At 43.3% G+C, this 19,399-nt stretch overlaps 1 protein-coding gene across 2 annotated transcripts in view; it reads left to right on the forward strand.

The window, feature by feature from the left end:
* The window catches only part of LOC115177310 (zinc finger protein 236), a 90,876-nt gene extending 73,249 nt beyond the window's left edge, over window positions 1-17,627 (forward strand). For both annotated transcript variants that reach the window (XM_029737961.1, XM_029737962.1), the window contains exons 25-32: window positions 582-785; window positions 2,197-2,340; window positions 4,364-4,530; window positions 5,114-5,242; window positions 5,361-5,555; window positions 7,826-7,955; window positions 9,336-9,509; window positions 15,423-17,627. In XM_029737961.1, coding sequence (XP_029593821.1) covers window positions 582-785; window positions 2,197-2,340; window positions 4,364-4,530; window positions 5,114-5,242; window positions 5,361-5,555; window positions 7,826-7,955; window positions 9,336-9,509; window positions 15,423-15,565 — 1,286 coding nt within the window. In that variant the 3' untranslated portion in view covers window positions 15,566-17,627. The remainder of the gene's footprint in view (window positions 1-581; window positions 786-2,196; window positions 2,341-4,363; window positions 4,531-5,113; window positions 5,243-5,360; window positions 5,556-7,825; window positions 7,956-9,335; window positions 9,510-15,422) is intronic.
* Window positions 17,628-19,399: the final 1,772 nt, after the last annotated feature.

The raw sequence follows: 19,399 nt of genomic DNA on the forward strand, positions 1-19,399 counted from the left end.
TCAACTCAAAAACAGAATTCTTGAGTATTGTGAATAATAACATTATCACTCAGAATAATTCATGAAGTTCTGGATTTTCCTCGAACACACCGAATCCTTTTGCTTCCTTGCAGCCAAACTCAAAATGGGTAGATGTTTCACTGAAGTGTTTTTTTAAAACTAATTTATGCAGCTGACCGTGTCTCTTCCCTTTTACTCATATCCTTTCCTCTCTTTTGGGCCCCACAGCTTTCTGTTGTTTATATGAGTGTCTGTGATGTGTGGCCCCCCGTGAGAGGAAACTGTCACGATGAGTTTGTTCCACAGCCATGCTTTCACATCAGCTGGACCTACTTTGACGGTATAGGGTGTCAGCTTAAGCCATGGGAGGGATGGGGGGGTGGCAGGGATAGGGGGAGAGGAGAAAATAGATAGAGGAGGGGGGGAGGGAGTAAAAGAGGGATAAGAGAGGAGGGATGAAAAGGGGAGAGGATAGGAGAGAAAAAAGAGAGGAAGGAATGGAGGAAGGATAGAAGTGAGTAGAGTCAATTAGTTAACGATGACTTCTGTAACTCCCTGTTTTCTCTCTCTCCCCCATTTAGGCTCTCATCAGGACCTGAGCCATGTGATGAGTGCTCCAGGCCTGGTGTCCAGTGGGGCTCATGGTGCTCAGGAGATCACCCTGACCATCAACAACTCCAGCCTCACCCAGGCTCTAGCTCAGGCCCAGGCCCAGGCCAACGCTGCTGCTGGGGGCAACACTGCTGCAGGCAACCACCCCCAGGAGATCACACTCACCATATCAGGTAGACACACACAAATGATCTGTCCCTGTTCTCCATACTTTTCCCTAAGTGTACGCTTGCACGCTCTCCGACATGGATATATCAATGAAGGAAACTCTCCTGCTAATGCTTTCATCAATCCAATATGCTTTAAAATATGCACTATGCAGACATTTCTCTGCCATTTCCTGGTTGCTTTTAAATTCTAATAGTTGACCTAATTTCAGTTTATGTGACAAAACAAGCAAGTATAGTGTAGCAAATCATAGTATCATCTAAACCGCTGTGAAAAAATATTTTCAGCTGTTTGAAGCTTGTGTGCAAAATCAAAAGTAAAAGACTCAAAAACGAACCTTAAGAAAGGGAAGCATAGAAAAGGCACACATAGAACACATCTACCGCTTCTTAGGACGTGCTTTCAATGAGATTGACAGATCTACCACACACATTTTTATGTGAATTTGGTCGGGTCGCCCAAAAAGTTACATATTGTAGCTTAAAATCTGATACAAGTGCACACTTTGGGAAAACTCACACACAGCTACAGACAAACACTCACCACAGGCACTCACTCGCTCATGCCCACACACACGTGGCAGCTAAACAAGCTGGCTCACAGGAGCACAATCATCGATTTGTCTCTTCACCTTAATTCAACAAACCAAGTATATAAAAAGGTCAGAAAATCAAGAACTGTGTTTTCTACAGTTGCCCTTGAGAGTAACACATACATGAGACTATAATTGGTATACTGTCCAGATGCGTCAACAGCGCTTCAAGAATCGTGAGATACTCAAAATATGTATGAATAATTCACAAATAATTATCCTCTCCTATTCTCATATGTCGTTGAGGCACTCGCATTCCACAAAAATGTCAATTGACATACTGGACACACACACACACACACACACACACACACACACTCACAGGCACAAGTTTGATTCATCCTCTTACATGGAGCCTTCAATACCCCAAACTTAATCCAGAATACCTACATCCAGCTTAGAATCAGTTCCCCTCCACTCTGCCCGGAATTCAATTTCAGTCGTAAAATTTCATTTAAAGTGCATCATCACAGAGGGGCAATTTCACAGTAGCCGAGTGATGCTGAGACTAAAAAAAGTTTCATGCCAAACAAAAACCAATGCTTTCAAAGTTGCAAAGACGACTTTTAACAATTTCCACAGAAAATATTACAAAAACACATTTACTTGACGAACATTGCAGATGCAAAGTTTGGTAACAGAACGCTGGTTTGTGCTTCTTGTGCCGTCGTTCTGTTACCAAGCTTTGCATCAATGTAAACAACAACAAAAAAACGAGAGATGAAGACTGCAGACATAGAACGAGCAAGAAGGGGCTGGGAGGAAGATAATTGAATCACGTCACTGTGGGCTGGAGATCAAATGTATTTTCTCTCTTTCTGAAGGTCAAGACCTCCTCCAGCAGCATGGCGCCCCTGGTGGCGGAGAGATGATTGGCGGGATCAGGCTGGCATCCCACCAAACCACAGGTGCCACCCTCACCATGGGCAATGACCACCTCCTACCTCAGAGCAACGCGGGCCTGACTGGTAAGGATTGGCAGCAGCACTGCTGTGTGTGTATGGAGCATGGTGTTTGCAACGCCAGGGTTGTGGGTTCGATTCCCACGGGGGACCAGTACGGGAAAAAAATGTATCAAATGTATGCATTCACTACTGTAAGTTGCTCTGGATAAGAGCGTCTGCTAAATGACAAAAAAATGTAATGTAAATGTAAAAAAATGTAAATGTATGTTTGCGTCTACTCACCCATTGTGCAGCCCGCTGGGAGCACACAGTGAAGGGCCTGTGATGTAAAGTGTGTTGAGTGATTTGTTCAGCGGGGAGCGATGGAGAGCTGGGTCAATTAGCAGGCTGATTGCAGTACCTCTCAACGCTCATCACTTGTGGAGTTAAATCAACTTCTCTGAGCCATCGTCATCACTCTCCTCTCAACTCAAGTGGACAATATTCTGTGACAAACAATGAATAGGCATTGAGAGGAGTTGGTCATTTTGCAAATGTATTCTTATTTAACAACAGTGAGTCATCTAATCGAGAGACATTATGAAAGAATGAGACGATAGTAAAGCTTTGGGTTAGATGAATGGAGAATTGTGTATTCGTATGCCAAGGCAGAGGCTACTCTTCCTGGGGTCCAAACGCATTAAGGCACTTGCATCACACATAAAACAAAAGATAAAACAGTACATCATATGACATTATTACACCACTAGATATCTACAAATCAAAACGTATAATGCCACCATACAACAATATTACAATGTACGTGTGTGTAGAGTTTGTGTCTGTTCCTGTGTGTTTGTATCTCTTCACAGTCCCCGCTGTTCCATAAGGTGTATTTTTATCTGTTTTTTAAAATCTGATTATTCTGCTGTCATCAGTTACCTGATGTGGGATAGAGTTCCATGTAGTCATGGCTCTATGTAGTACTGTGCACCTCCCATAGTCTGTTCTGGACGTGAGGATTGTGAAGAGACCTCTGGTGGCATGTCTTGTGGGGTATGCATGGGTGTCTGAGCTGTGTGCTAGTAGTTTAAACAGGCAGCTCGGTGTATTCCGCATGTCAACATTTCTTATGAAAATGAGCAGTGATGAAGTCAATCTCTCCTCTACTTTGAGCCGTGAGAGATTGACATGCATGTCATTAATGTTAGCTCTCCGTGTGCATTTAAGGGCCCGCCGTGCTGCTCTGTTCTGAGCCAATTGGAGCAGCAGGTAGCCTAGTGGTTAGAGTGTTGGGCCAGTAACCAAAAGGTTTTTAGATCGAATCCCCAAGCTGATGACAATCTGTCGTTCTGCCCCTGAACAAGGCAGTTAACCCACTGTTCCTAGGCCATTGTAAATAACAATTTGTTCTTAACTGACTTGCCTAGTTAAATAAAGGACAAAAAAAAAAATGTAATTTTCCGAGGTCCCTCTTTGTGGCACCTGACAACACGACTGAACAGTAGTCAAGGTGCGACAAAACCAGGGCCTGTAGGACCTGCATTCTTGATAGTGTTGTTAAGAAGGCAGAGCAACACTTTATTGTGGACAGACTTCTCCCCATCTTAGCTACTGTTGTATCAACATGTTTTGACCATGACAGTTTACAATCCAGAGTTACTCCAAGCAGTTTAGTCACCTCAACTTGCTCAATTTAGGCCTAGGGGTTCTTGGTCATTCACATTTTTATGCTGTGGAACATTGTTGGCGAGATTCCTTGTAGTGGTGAGTGTGGGCACGCTGCTACGCCTAATTTCCCTTCACACTGTCACGTCACAAGTTTAAATGATGCCTGCAGAGAACAAGTGAGTTATCTGGTGACCTCTTATAAAATGTGCTTTTTTTTCACGTATTTGCTGTTCATGTGGCGTTTTCAGGCATCTGCCCAATCCACTCCGTCAATTTCCACTGGCTTGCTCTCCTTGCGATTATCACATGCCACAGTGCATCATTCTACTGCATTGCCAGTTCATTTTCAATGGCATGACACCAAAATGGCTTATTAAAATCTTGCAAGTATTTCTGTCAAGCTAAATTCTCACCTACTTCCTGTCTCTCCTGTCAGTCACCAGCCTGCCGTCTAGCACCTCCCTATCGCAGACGGCTAGCTCCCAGAGCCTGGTGATGTCGTCATCGAGCATGGCCAGCGACGGCAGCGTGACTCTCACACTGGAGGACACACAGGGTATGCTGGACGCTCAACCTCAATTCACGCTCAACTTCAACGCACAGGTAACCACTCTGAAACACACAATCATGCACGCACACAACAGCACATACACAGGTAACCACTCTGAAAAATACACACGTGGGCGTGCATACACTCACCCACACAAAGATATATATCTTACTATACTTTTTGGGGACCAATAATTGATTCCCCATTCAAAATCATATTTCCCTAAACCTAACCACTAACCTTAATTCTAACCCTAAATCTAAACCTAACCACTAACCTTAATTCTAACCCTAAATCTAAACCTAACCACTAACCTTAATTCTAACCCTAAATCTAAACCTAACCACTAACCTTAATTCTAACCCTAAATCTGAACCTAACCTTAATTCTAACCCTAAATCTAAACCTAACCCCTAAGCCTAAAATATACTTTTTAGAATTGAGAACCACATCTTTACTATTCTTGTGAGGGCTTCTGGTACTCATAAGTATAGTAAAACGTGTACACACACACACACACACACACACACACACACACACACACACACACACACACACACACACACACACACACACACACACACACACACACACACACACACACACACAGTAACAGTGATTATCTTCTCTCCATAGAGTCAGCAGTACCAAACTATGCTCAGTGACCAGGATCTCTCAGGACAACAGGCCGGCTCCACCCAGCAGGTCATACTGGTCAGTCACCACCCCCAGGCCACCGAGGGACAGCCCAACAATATTTACAGGGTCAGTCAGTCACTGTGTGTGTATCTGTACGTGTGTTGTGTTGTTAACAGATATCTAAGAAGGACCGGGCGATGGGTAGGATAACGTGCGTATAACGTGTGTGTTGTGTTGAAACCAGCTGTCAGAGGAGGGCCAGGCGGTGGAGAAGGAGGACCAGGGGGAGAACCAGAAGCAGAACCAGTGTTTCTACTGCAATCAGGTGTGTCAGAGCGCCAACACGCTGCGACGCCACTGCAGGCAGGCCCACGGCAAGGAGCGCTGCCACGTCTGCAGAGTGTGTGGCAAGGCCTTCAAAAGAGCTACTCACTTAAAGGTAAGCACGGACAGACACACAGTTGCCCCCCCACACACACACACACACACTGGAGACTGGACTATAGCATGGAACACACTGTCAAGTTTGCAGAGTGTGTGGCAGGGCAGACACACACACACACACACACACACACACACACACACACACACACACACACACACACACACACACGCACACACAACAGCATGTTTATATGTTGTATGTATTCCTTCCCTTCCCTGATAGTAGTTGCCCTGTCTTGCCCTCAGAGCAGAGTTCAACACTGGATAATCGTTTCCTGTGGGACCAGCTCTGAGTACTCTTGGGTGTATTCTGGGTGTATTCTGGGCGGTGGGACGGGGTTAGGAGTGGGTTACAAGAGTCAAACGGCCGAGGGTTTCTCAGCGTTCAGGGGAGTTTAAACACAATCGCCTAGCACAATGACTAAAACCTTTCTTCTGCTGCTTCAGTTTCTGAAAGAGAAAGCATGTAGGGACTCTCAGGAGAATGATAAATCAACTGTCACTCTTCCCTCTCTCTGTGTCCCAAATGCCTACTGCCTCCTGACAGGGTAATAATAGCCCCGGGAGGAGCGAGTGGTAAAAGTTAACAGCTGAAGTCCAATTTCAGATTGTTTTTGGTCATTTTCTCCAGTGCAGACTTTTTCGCATCTGACAATGCTATTCATGGGGATACGGCTGCCCTAGGAAGAGAGGCTCTCCATTTAATATCTCCACCCCAGCACGTAAACAGTGGGAAGCTCTCAGCAATGAGGAGAGGCAGGAGCTTGACCTAATTTCTAGAGTTATAAGCAGAAGCAAGCCCCCTACAAGTTGCTCTCATCCAGCCTGAGAGCCATGCTGTTCTGCAACTCCTCAACGTCCTCCTCTGTCCTTGGCTGTGTAGTGTGTGTGTGTGTGTGTGTACTGTGTGTGTGCGAGCGTATGACCGTCTTTACCTGATATGACACGTGTGATCCCCTGATGGTGTGTCTGCGTCCATGTGTATGAACAAGAGAGAGAGCATATTGGATGTGTGTTTTGATTGTGCGTCATTCAGAGAGCGTTCGTGTGTGTTAAGATACTTCTATATCTTCTCTGGCTCATTGACGCCCCCCTCATTCCTTGCTCATCCTGATCCCAAAAGCTTTCCTCATCTCATTTACGGAATTAAACGCTCCTTTGGAAAGGGGGAGCACGGCTGGAACCGTATCAAAGCCTGTTCCGTACTAATCGGCAGCCCCATGTAACCCCAGAGGGGACATTTGGCCCATAGACTTCCCTGAAACTGGCTGATTTTCCATTTAGAGGAGTGGATACTTTGTTAGTACATTAAGCTTATCAAGCATCTGATGCAATTACGCAAACAGATTTTAGTTCTGGGTGTCTGAGATTAGAGAATGTTTAATTCATGTTTCGTTTTATTTCTCCACTTTACAAACTGTTGCCCGGGTTCATTAACGTTATGATGTCATTTAGCGATGGAGAGAGACAAACGGCAACCGTTTCAGCAATAGTTAAGAGGGAAATACCAGTACTTTTATCAATAATGTTTAGGAGATGAGTAGCTTTTATTTAAAGGTCAATACTAGGGCTGCTCAAAGTGGGGCCCGCAGGCCAAACTTCACCCTGGACGACATTTGGCCCGCCAGACCGAAAGTTTGGGCGCATGTTCACACACGCGCACATTCACACACACACGCGCGCACACACAACCCTCACACATGTTTGTCTGTGTAGTTGGTTTGCTTGCTCAGACTTTTCTATGACTTTGGGGACATGCAGAGGAAGTTCTTTTACAAACTTTCAGTTACTGATTTTTCTTGATCTTAAAAGCAATCAGGGGCCTGCTATACTATCCTTTTCATTCGTCACACTACCCTATGACGAGACTGGCCGCCTTGTTTCTTTGTTCAGGAGTTTTCTTCAGTCTTCTTCATTAGACGTTGGAGTCTCTTGAGGATTCGTTATTAGACTGGAGTTTCTTGATGGGTTGTCATTGGACTTTGAGCTTTATTGATGGTTTGTCAGTAGACTTTGGGGTTTCTGGGTGGTTCTGCATTAGAATTTTTGAATTTTTGGGAGGGATGGTTCATCATTAGACTTTGGGGTTTCCAATGTTCCCAGATGTTTTTTTTCTTCCAGTTTTAAGTGTACGCTGGCGCAGTTGGCGGGCCAGTTCTCGTGTAAATTGCAGATTTCTTTTAAACATATTTGCTATGTTTCACATTTTCTTCTGAAATATTTTTCGTTCTGTGTCCCCGGACCTTTGACCTCTTTCTCCTACAGGAGCACGAGCGTGTCCACCAGCGAGGACCCTCACTGGGCTCCCAAAGGCCCAAGTTCTTCAAATGCTCCTCCTGTGACAAAGCCTTCGCCAAGCCCAGCCAACTAGAGAGACACAACCGCACGCACACAGGTAATTCCACAAACGCGCGCACAACGTTCACTCGAATAAATCTCAGACTACTATTCTGTTTAGGACTATTGTACATCCCAGCCTTGAAGGAGCAAAATTAAAAATGTACCATATCCGAGTCCTCGACTAGAGTGACCTTCCATCAGGCATTTGGGACACTTCAAAGACCTTAGGAAAAACGATTTCATGTATATGCCTCAATGGCAAAATGACCAAATGATCTTCTTCGGAGCAAATCATGGACTCTCCTAAGATAAATTGAACACAACTCCGACACGACAGAGTAGGATGTGCATTTGCTTCTTTTGAATTGGGACTTTTTTGTTCTGGAGAGGTAAGTATTAAGCTAAAGTGCGACTTGAACGTTTTGACTCGTTGGTACCTACTGCCTACTCTTATGGCTACCCACTCAATGGCTGTGTCAGTGGCAGGCCGTGGTGAGATTACTGTAATGTTGTGTGTTGAACTGTGGCAGCTGAACAGGTAGGGGGGGGGGGGGGTCCTGTCTTACCTCTTATCGTCCCCAGCAGAAGAGACTGTAAGGGAGCTTGTACACACGATATGTAATGACATAGCCTAGCTTGTTAGCGTTACGTCAGCAAGCGAAGAGCATCACAATCACAACCGTCGCTCTTAGCGCTTCTTTAAGCTAACGGGGGGGCCTCTTCGTACTGGAAATTGGTTTTACTCTCCATCTCCACATCAGAAGAGAGGCAGAGCCATTGTCTTCAACAAATTGTGTGGCTGTTTTCTCACAGTGCAGTTTTCATGGTTTAGATTGAGGAAGAGGTACTTAAATAATGTCCATGGACTTAGTTACAGACATAACAGGTCTCTTCAATTTCAGTTAAATAAGTCAATGTATTTTTCACTGTAATGGTACCAATTATGGCAGGTCATTATGTTCCAAGATCATGCTGAAGGCCTTACTTACACTATCCTTTCTAAATGGGAATCTGGAGGGGAGGCGGCACCTGGCAACGCTATTATTCTGAATTGGCACAGTAGGCTACAAGTTATTTTGGTAAATCGGATTTACACTTTGCCGGCAGTTCACATCTTTCAGCAGATAATGTAAGCTGACAAGACCTTTTCATTTTTTATACATTTTTTATTAAATTGGATGTAAATTGCTACCGCTTGCAGTAATATACTGCAACGCATCAATTACTGTACGTGCTTTCACTTTTTAGAAGTACTTTTGTTCCATATTTCAAACTTATTTTAGTGCGAGACACCTTTTTATTGCCTTCTTCACAAGATTGAATCAGAATGTGTGTTTTGTATTCATCTGGCGAATTGCACCGCCATTTGTACTCCTTTGTAGTCCTTAAAGTCTTGAGAAGGTGTCTCTCTGTTTTTTGTTGGTTTTTTTTACAGGTGAGCGTCCCTTTAAGTGTTCCCAGTGTGACAAGGCCTTCAACCAAAAGAGTGCCCTGCAGGTACACACGGTCAAGCACACAGGGGAGAAGCCCTACAAGTGTGAGATATGCAGCATCAGCTTCACACAGAAGAGCAACATGAAGCTGCACATGAAGAGGTCGCACGGCTACGGTGAGCCACGAACACACAGACACTCAAAACATGCGCAGTACCCCCCCCCCCCCCCCCCCCCCACCGCAAGACTATCACACTCAAGACACGGCAAAAATGTCTAAGGCCCGAGCACATCTCAAGTGTTTGTGCGTGTGTGTGGTTGAGATGAGATGAAAGGTGACCTTGTGCGAAATTCACAGCCAGACAAAACCTTGCTTGAGAGTCCCTACATGCTTTCTCTCTGAGGAGGCCAGTCCATTATTGATGGACACCACAGCCCAGATGACACCCTTTTCTCTAAATTCTGGGAATAACATTGACGTATACGCGAACACAGTGACTGAGTTCATCAGGAAGTGTATAGGGGATGTTGTTCCCACGCCTAAAATGACATACCCAAATCTAACTGCCTGTAGCTCAGGACCGGAAGCAAGGGTCAAATCAAATGTTATTTGTCACATCCGCCGAATACGACATTTCACCTTACCGTGAAATGCGTACTTACAAGCCCTTAACCAACAATACAGTTCAAGAAATACAGTTAAGAAAATATTCACTAAATAAACTAAAGTAAAAAAAATTATAAAAAGAAACGCAATAAAATAACAATAACAAGGCTATATGCAGGGGGTACCAGTACCGAGTCAGTGTGTGGGGGTACAGGTTAGTCAAGGTAATTTGTAGGTAGGGGTAAAGTGACTATGCATAGATAATAAACATTGAGTAGCAGCAGTGTGAAAACAAAGGGTGGGGGGGGTGTCAATGTAAATAGTCCGGGTGGCTATTTGATACATTTTTCATCAGTCTTATAGCTTGGGGGTAGAAGCTGTTAAGGAGCCTTTTGGACCTAGACTTGGCGCTCCAGTACCGCTTGCCGTGCAGTAACAGAAAGAATAGTCTATGACTTGGGTGACTGGAGTCTTTGACAATTCTATGGGCCTTCCTCTGACACCGCCTAGTTTATAGGTCCTGGATGGCAGGAAGCTTGGCCCCAGTGATGGACTGGGCCGTACGCACTATGCTCTGTAACCCTTTACGGTCGGAGGCCGAGCAGTTGCTACACCAGGCGGTGATGCAACCAGTCAGGATGCTCTCGATGGTGCAGCTGTAGAACCTTTTGAAGCCAAGAAACATGAGCAATGGACATTAGACCAGTGGAAATCTGTCCTTTGGTCTGATGAGTTTTTGGTTCCAACCGCCGTGTCTTTGTGAGATGAAGGGTAGGTGAACGGATGATCTCTGCATGTGTGGTTCCCACCGTGAAGCATGGAGGAGGTGGTGTGGGGGTGCTTTGCTGGTGACACTGTCTGTGATTTATTTAGAATTCAAGGCACACTTAACCCGCGTGGCTACCACAGCATTCTGCAGCGATATCCCATCTAGTTTGCGCTTAGTGGGACGATCATTTGTTTTTCAACAGGACCATGACCCAACACACCTCCAGGCTGTGTAAGGGCTATTTCACCAAAAACGAGAGGAATGGAGTGCTGCATCAGATGACCTGGCCTCCGCAATCACCCGACCTCAACCCAATTGAGATTGTTTGGGATGAGTTGGACCGCAGAGTGAAGGAAAAGCAGCCAAGTAGTGGTCGATATATGTGGGAACTCCTTCAAGACTGTTGGAAAAGCATTCCTCATGAAGCTCATTGAGAGAAAGCCAAGAGTGTGCAAAGCTGTCATCAAGGCAAAGGGTGGCTACTTTGAAGAATCAAAAAATATATTTATATTTTCTTTTAAACACTTTTTTGGGCTACTACATGATTTCATATGTGTTTATTTCATAGTTTTGATGTCTTCATATTATTATATAATGTAGAAAATAGTAAAAAATAAATAAAAACTCTTCAATGGTTAGGTGTGTCCAAACTCTTGACTGGTACTATATATTTTATTCAGCTTTGTTCAATTGTATTCTTCATATTATAAAATAATGCCACAGAATTATAAACAAATCTTGTCTGCAAAATGACTAGCCCACAGCCATTTGGCATAGCCACATCAGAACCTAGCAACTCAGAGTATGCTATTCTGTTCTTCTGAAATAGACTACATATCATGCTTCTTTAGACCTGTCTAAAATTTTAAAAATGGATTTATTGTGAAGGTGTAGGCTATATTATATGGATTTATTAGACTTTTTAAAATTGATTTATTAGACTTTTTAAAATGGCTTGCAGGCTATGTGTAGAAGCCAGGAGATGGTTATTGTTAATTAACAGTCAATTACCGTTAGACGGACAGTTAGTGCTTGTGACAATCACCGGCAGACGAAATATCGTAACCGCCACAGCCCTAGGCGCAACAACGCCTCTTCAACCTCATGAGGCTGAAGAAATTCGGCTTGACCCCTAAGACCCTCACAAACTTGTACAGATGCACAATTGAGAGCATCCTGTCGGGCTGTATCACCGCCTGGTACGGCAACTGCACCGCCCGCAACTGCAGGGTTCTCCAGAGGGTGGTACGGTCTGCCCAACGCATCACCGTTAAATAGCCATTACTAGCCGGCTACCATCCGGTTACTCAACCCTGCACCTTAGAGGCTGCTGCCCTATATACATAGACATGGTATCGCTGCCCACTTTAACAATGGAACACTAGTCACTTTAATAATGTTTACCTACTGTTTTACTCATCTCATATGTACAGTTGAAGTCGGAAGTTTACATACACCTTAGCCAAATACATTTAAACTCAGTTTGTCACTATTCCTGACATTTAACCCTAGTAAAAAAATCCCTGTCTAGGATCACCACTTTATTTTAAGAATGTGAAATGTCAGGATGATAGTAGAGAGATTGATTTATTTCAGCTTTAATTTCTTTCATCACATTCTCAGTGGGTCAGAAATTTACATACACTCAATTAGTATTTGGTAGCATTGACTTTAAATTGTTTAACTTGGGTCAAACGTTTCGGGTAGCCTTCCACAAGCTTCCCACAATAAATTGGGGGAATTTTGGCCCATTCCTCCTGACAGAGCTGGTGTAACTGAGTCAGGTTTATAGGCCTCCTTGCTTGCACACGCTTTTTCAGTTCTGCCCACAAATTTTCTATGGGATTGAGGTCAGGGCTTTGTGATGGCCACTCCAATACCTTGACTTTGTTGTCCTTAAGCCATTTTGACACAACTTGGAAGTATGATTTGGGTCGTTGTCCATTTGGAAGACCGATTTGCGACCAAGCTTCCTGTCTGATGTCTTGAGATGTTGCTTCAATATATCTTCATCATTTTCCATCCTCATGATGCCATCTGTTTTGTGAAGTGCACCAGTCCCTCCTGCAGCAAAGCACACCCACAACGTGATGCTGCCACCCCCGTGCTTCACGGTTGGGATGGTGTTCTTCGGTTTGCAAGCCTTCCGCCTTTTTCCTCCAAACATAACGATGGTCATTATGGCCAAACAGTTCTATTTTTGCTTCATCAGAACAGAGGACATTTCCAAAGAGTACGATCTTTGTCCCCATGTGCAGTTGCAAACCGTAGTCTGCCTTTTTTATGGCGGGTTTGGAGCAGTGTCTTCTTCCTTGCTGAGCGGCATTTCAGGTTATGTCGATATAGGACTTTTGTACCTGTTTCCTCCAGCATCTTCACAAGATACTTTGCTGTTGTTCTGGGATTGATTTGCATTTTTCGCCTTCAAAGTACGTAGAGATGTAGAGATGACTAGGAGACGGAACACGTCTCCTTCCTGAGCGGTATGACGGCTGCATGGTCCCATGGTGTTTATTCTTGCGTACTATTGTTTGTACAGATGAATGTGGTACCTTCAAGCGTTTGGAAATTGCTCCCAAGGATGAACCAGACTTGTGGAGGTCTACATGTATTTTTCTGAGATCTTGGCTGATTTCTTTTGATTTTCCCATGATGTCAAGCAAAGAGGCACTGAGTTTGAAGGTAGGCCTTGAAATACATCCACAGGTACACCTCCAATTGACTCAAATGATGTCGATTAGCCTATCAGAAGCTCCTAAAGCCATGACATAATTTTCTGACATTTTCCAAGCTGTTTAAAGGCACAGTCAACTTAGTGTGTGTAAACTTCTGACCCACTGGAATTGTGATACAGTGAATTATAAGTGAAATAATCTGTCTGTAAACAATTGTTCGAAAAATTACTTGTGCCATGCACAAAGTAGATGTCATAACTGACTTGCCAAAACTATAGTTTGCTAACAAGCCATTTGTGGAGTGGTTGAAAAACGAGTTTTAATGACTCCAACCTAAGTGTATGTAAACTTCCCACTTCAACTGTATATACTGTATTCTATTCTACTGTATTTTAGTCAATGACACTTCGACATTGCTCGTCATATTATTTATGTATTTCTTAATTCCATTCTTTTACTTTTAGATGTGTGTGTATTGTTGTGAATTGGTAGATACTACTGCACTGTTGGAGCTAGGAGCACAAGCATTTCACTACACCCACAATAACATCTGCTAAATATGTGTATGTGACCAATAAAATTTGATTTGTGGACTACTTTTGACCAGGGCGCATAGGGATAAAGCGCACAAATCAGGCTGATACTCCATCTCTCAATTCTGCTGCATTTCCCTGCCTGAAAGGCCTTTTGACAGAGAAGGCTGCCAGACTTGTGATGACAGAACCTGTCCTTTTCATTCTCATTTGGAAGCTCATACGGAAGCTTCGGGCCTTAATATTTCAACAGCCACCGAGCTGATTGACTGGAGCTGTAAGTCAGCGCTCTGATTCTCACTTGAAACGGGGAGTCACTAACTGTTTCTGACAAAATGCTTATGACGGTGGCAAGTGTTTGAACAGGATTTAGCATTTTCAATGGATTATTGTGTTGGATGTTGGCTTTAGGACTGTCTGTAATATGCAACTCTGGCACTAACTTTTTGTGCTATATAGCGCTTCTAATACCATGGTAAATATGTGAATAGGGATTATTGTGCATTTTGTGACATTCTAATTGATTAATCCTCATTATAAACTGGGTGGTTCGAGCCCTGAATGCTAATTGGCTGACAGCCTTGGTATACCAATCCGTGTACCACGGGTATGACAAAACACTTGTTTTTACTGCTCTAATGACGTTGGTAACCAGTTTATAATAGCAATAAGGCACCTTGGGGGTTTGTGGTATATGGTCAATATACCACGGCTAAGGCCTGTATCCAGGTACTGTGCGAGCATCTGTCCTTGCGCCCTTATAGGGGAAGGCTAGCAACAACAAAGAATTCAAAGCGATTTCTAACACACAGTCACCTGGAGGATTCACAATCGCTCTTTTATTGAGAGCGTCTGTCAGAGACAGTCCCATTTAAGTGAGTTCATTCAATAGATAGATGGGTTTAATTATGGAACCTTGCTGTGACGCACTCTCCCGTTAGTGCCTGTTTGGTTCTGTAAGACCTCCGTTTAAACATTTGATGGTTCGTACAAAGGAAATGTCCTCTGCTGAAGTGACTCTCGTGTCTATTGATGTATCCCAGACACGAAGGCTCTGTCTCGACTGCTTACAACATCTGTCCTCACCACCTCTTCATCTGCAGTGATTGGAAAAACAATATGGCTGAAGGCAACTCGTCCTCCTCAGGCTGACTCATCGTCACCTTGCCAATTCTTCCAGATCAATGCATCGAAGGAGAGGAGGCGAGGAGAGGATATATTTTTTTTTTTTACAAATTTCACCTGCCACTCACCCCTTCCTCTAACTTACCTCACAGGTGATAAATGCATTGTGTGTTGCACTGTATTTTTTTCATTCTTAAACTCCGAAACTTAACCTAAAGAGTTCCCTTGACACTCTCTCTCCGTTCTAACAGGAACGTTCATGAGTAACTTTGTCCCTCTCACTCTGTCCTTTCTCTCTCTTTCATTCTCTTCTCTCCCCCTTTCTCCCTCTCTCTGTGTCTTTATCTCTCTCTCTCTGTCTTTCTTTTTCTTGGACACAGGTCCCGATCGGACCCAGGAGGTGACGTTGGAGCAGGGGACAGAGACGGAAGTGGATGTCCCTCCCGAGCTGAATGACATGGAAGAGGTTGTCCAGGAGTCTTCTGGAGACTGGCACTGTGGTATTCCCAACGTTTTCCCTTAGCTCCCAACTCAGAATTGAATTGACCATCCCAGTTTATCCCAGCATAGACTCTTTACTAGGCGTCTGTGCACTGATGATACAAAGCACTGATTTTACCACTAAGTAGGTGTGGAAAAACCTACCCCTCAGATCAACCCCCTCCTTTCCTCACCTCTTTTTAATTGAGTTGGACATTTCTGCACTTTTTTCTAAAGCATATACAAGGTGATGTTGCCACGCACATGCTGAAAACTGAAAGCGTGTGCGGCCATACCTACACGCATTAGGTCTTAGCAGCAGCTATTTCTGCCTGTTGTTTCTCTTGTCCTCAGATATGCATTAAAGGGACAATCTGTGATTGCTACATCCATTTTTTTTTTTTTTTAATTCATGATATATACCCATTTGATTATTGAAGAGTGTAACTTAAAAAATGCCCCATGAGCTTAGTTCAGCTTGTTCCTCTTTTTTTTGTAAAAAGAAAAAGCAATTGTAAACAAACATTTTATCGCCTCAAACATGGTTAAATCTACCCTTTTGATATCATGGATATCATAGCTCTGTCTTATGAATTTGGTTACATTTCTCCAGCCCCATCCCTCAGCTATTTACCAAATCAGTGGCGGGTTGCCCGCTTTTATTATTGTTTGAACTGCAGATTGTCCCTTTAAAGGCAGAGAACTGGTCCCTCCATTGACTAAATTGCTGAATCAACCTGTGCTCTGATTCTCATTAGTATGAGTCCCTTACGAGACGTTTTAGTCAATAAGCTGTTTAGTAACCAGACGCTGACCTCCCAGTACAGTTCACCAGTCGGGGCTGTAGCTAGCTGAGGTAGGCTACCGGCGGTTGGTTCCTCGACTGTACTCTGTTTGCCAATAAGAGGGGCGAACGCTATAGATCTGCATGGCTGTACTGTCAGTCCTGCGGTACTGGTTCACATCACCCTGTAGAGTAGAATAACCACTCACCTGCCCCATCCAGAAACAGCACCCCCAGGCACCCCTGTAGATCCGCGGTCCATAAGTCAGCAGTAGTCAGTCACAAACCGCTCCGTATGACCTATTACGGACTGGACTAGGTATAAGCGATAGTGTAAGAACTCCACCTTGCCCTCTGAAAGGCTGGACGAAAGGTTTGCCTTATTGCTTATTCCTCTCCAATCATTTCAGATCTACACAAGTGTATAACGGGCTGGGGCAGGGTCTAGGCGTTGTTTCTAGACGGGGAAGTCCATCTCTCCCGTGCTCCCGGGGCTGCTCCACACACTGCGAACAAGGCCCACTCGTAACTGTGCTTTAACAGGCATTTAACACATTGGAGTGATCTATGTGCAGTTTACCAGAAAAGTACTTTTCTTTTTAAAGTCACATATTTTTGCATATTTATGCTATACACTTTTCTAAAAGGCAAGCTAAACGTTTTGTTTTTGATTAATTAGTTGTAAAAAAATATACATATATTTTTGCCATAAAGTTGAAGGTAGCCTTGAATGGTGAGACTATAAAGTGCTAAGAGTCATATGGTTCAAACCTGGGTCCAAATACGCTACTATTTGAAATCATTGACTTTAGTCTCCCTAGAGTTCCAGATGACTACTCTATAGGTTTCATTGTGCCAGGCAAGCTCGATCAAGCCCAGATCAAGTATAATGATTTCGAAGAGTATTTGAACCTAGGTCTGGTGAGGATTTGATCCCTCTCTTCTGAAACGTTATGCCTGTAAATTTGACAATGATGACGATGGCCTGTGATACCACTGTTATTGGCTGCTGTATAAGGGCTTCAGGGGTTGACGCTACGTTCACAAGGTGTTGCATGAAATTGTAATTTAGTTGTAAGCTTATGCACAGCCATTTTGTAATCTGATATTTAATTTTGCAATGTAAATAGTGTATGATTGCATATATTTTTGGATTCCTTATCAAATTGGTTGTGAACAAGAGTTCATTTTTTTGTCAATTGCTGAACCAGTTTACAGACTATAAGCTGTTAAGTGTTTTTTTTGTTTTTTTGGCAGGAATGTATTTTGTAATGTTGAAAAGTATTTAATTAATAAAACCAGTCATTTTTTACAGATTTAATGTGTGACAATTGTTTTAGAAATCATGTGTGAAGTTGATTGCATTTTGTCTGTTTTTGATTTTCTGTGATACGTGAAGATCTCGGTATGTCTCTGCATCAAAACCTTGTATCTAGAAAAGGCAAGTGTTTAGTGATTGAAAAATCATTGCCACAGTCAAAACCCATTTTTGTCCCTCTATCTTTCATTAGTCCCAGAGTTAAACTTTCACAGCATATGGAAAAAGCCTGACCACTTTCAACTTCTATAAAAACAAATGTCTCTTCCCCCACATTGAGGCATTATTAAACTCCTCTCCTTGATTATGCAATTATTGAGCAAACACAATTACTCTTGGTACCAGGAATGAGATGCAGCTCTGGCATGAGTGCTTCAAACGACACAATGACCTGACCTAAAGAAAGATGGATTCCGTAACAGAGTTGAATATTTCATCACTTCTTGTACCCTACACCTGCAAGATAGTGCATGTGTGTACACTACTTTTTAAACTTCTATCAAACAACACAACCAGAGACCCATAACGATTTAATGATTTTTAATTCCTTTATTTATTTTTTTCAAGTTAAGTGGCTGGCCGTACATCTTTTTATTACCGATACAACAATGAGAGTCTCAAGAGTTTCATTTACATTCATTCACAGGACCCATACAAAAACGAGCGCGCACATTTAGACATGGGGGAGGGGTGACGGGGGGGGGCAGGCAGAGTATGCTACAGATTACACACGTTTGTTTTTAAACAAATGGAGGAAAGACTGGTGTGAGGATATTGGACAGTACAGTGGCAGTAATAAGCAGTTTATGCAACTCATCGCTCGTACCTTGGTCAACAAACTCCACGCCCTCTATATCCATCTTCATCTTTTTTTAATAACATTTATGCTTTTACACAGTTAAATAAGGAGCACCTTTATGACAGTGTTGGTATTTTAATATCCACAGAGTAAACACGGCACATTGTTTTTGGCAGTCAGAAATGGTATTGCTTAGCTAGCTGTTTTGTGTTCATATTTTGTGCAGTGCTTCGATAGATATATAAAGCAAGAGATACTTGAGACAGAAAAGACTACACTAATGGGGAAAGGGTCTGAATCTGTCCTGGAAATGCCATGCTTGTAGCAGGTCCAGCGTTAGCTTGGTTTCAGAGCAGTCTGTCTGCTTTTCAACGGTCCAAACAGTGCACTTTAGACAGATCTCCGTTATATCTGGATGGGGAAACTCCCAATACCATACATATTAGTGTCTTAATCAATCTACATGGACTGAAAATCAAATGAAAATAACATTAGAAATGATATCATCCATTGATTTCTAAATTCAGTGGATACTACAGACAGACTTTTAGTAGGTTAACAACTTTCAGTAGCTCGATGTCATTTTACCACCGAAGATCCCAGCCAGCCATAGACCCTAACGTAAAAACATGGAAGGACAGCAACACTTAAGACAGGACACTTACACTGAGGATACAGGAGGGTAGACATACAAACACATGACCAACTGACCATCACAACAACCCATGCAAGCTGAGTAAGACAATGCTTAGCTATGAATGCATGTCAGGTTGTACAGAAATGGAAGAGTGTGTGGGGTTTGGGGGGAAATGACAAAGACAAGCATGACAAGACAGATAATCACTTGTTTCTGAACCAGAACCAGACCTGGTCACACCTTCACAAGCGGTCAGGGCCAGGTCAGTTGGACCTAAGCTACTTCAGCCAGGTCTGGTCCAGTTAACCAGCCTTGTTAGACGACTCTATACAGACAGAC

The sequence above is a fragment of the Salmo trutta genome, chromosome 37, assembly GCF_901001165.1.
Source record: "Salmo trutta chromosome 37, fSalTru1.1, whole genome shotgun sequence".
Lineage (NCBI taxonomy): Eukaryota > Metazoa > Chordata > Actinopteri > Salmoniformes > Salmonidae > Salmo > Salmo trutta.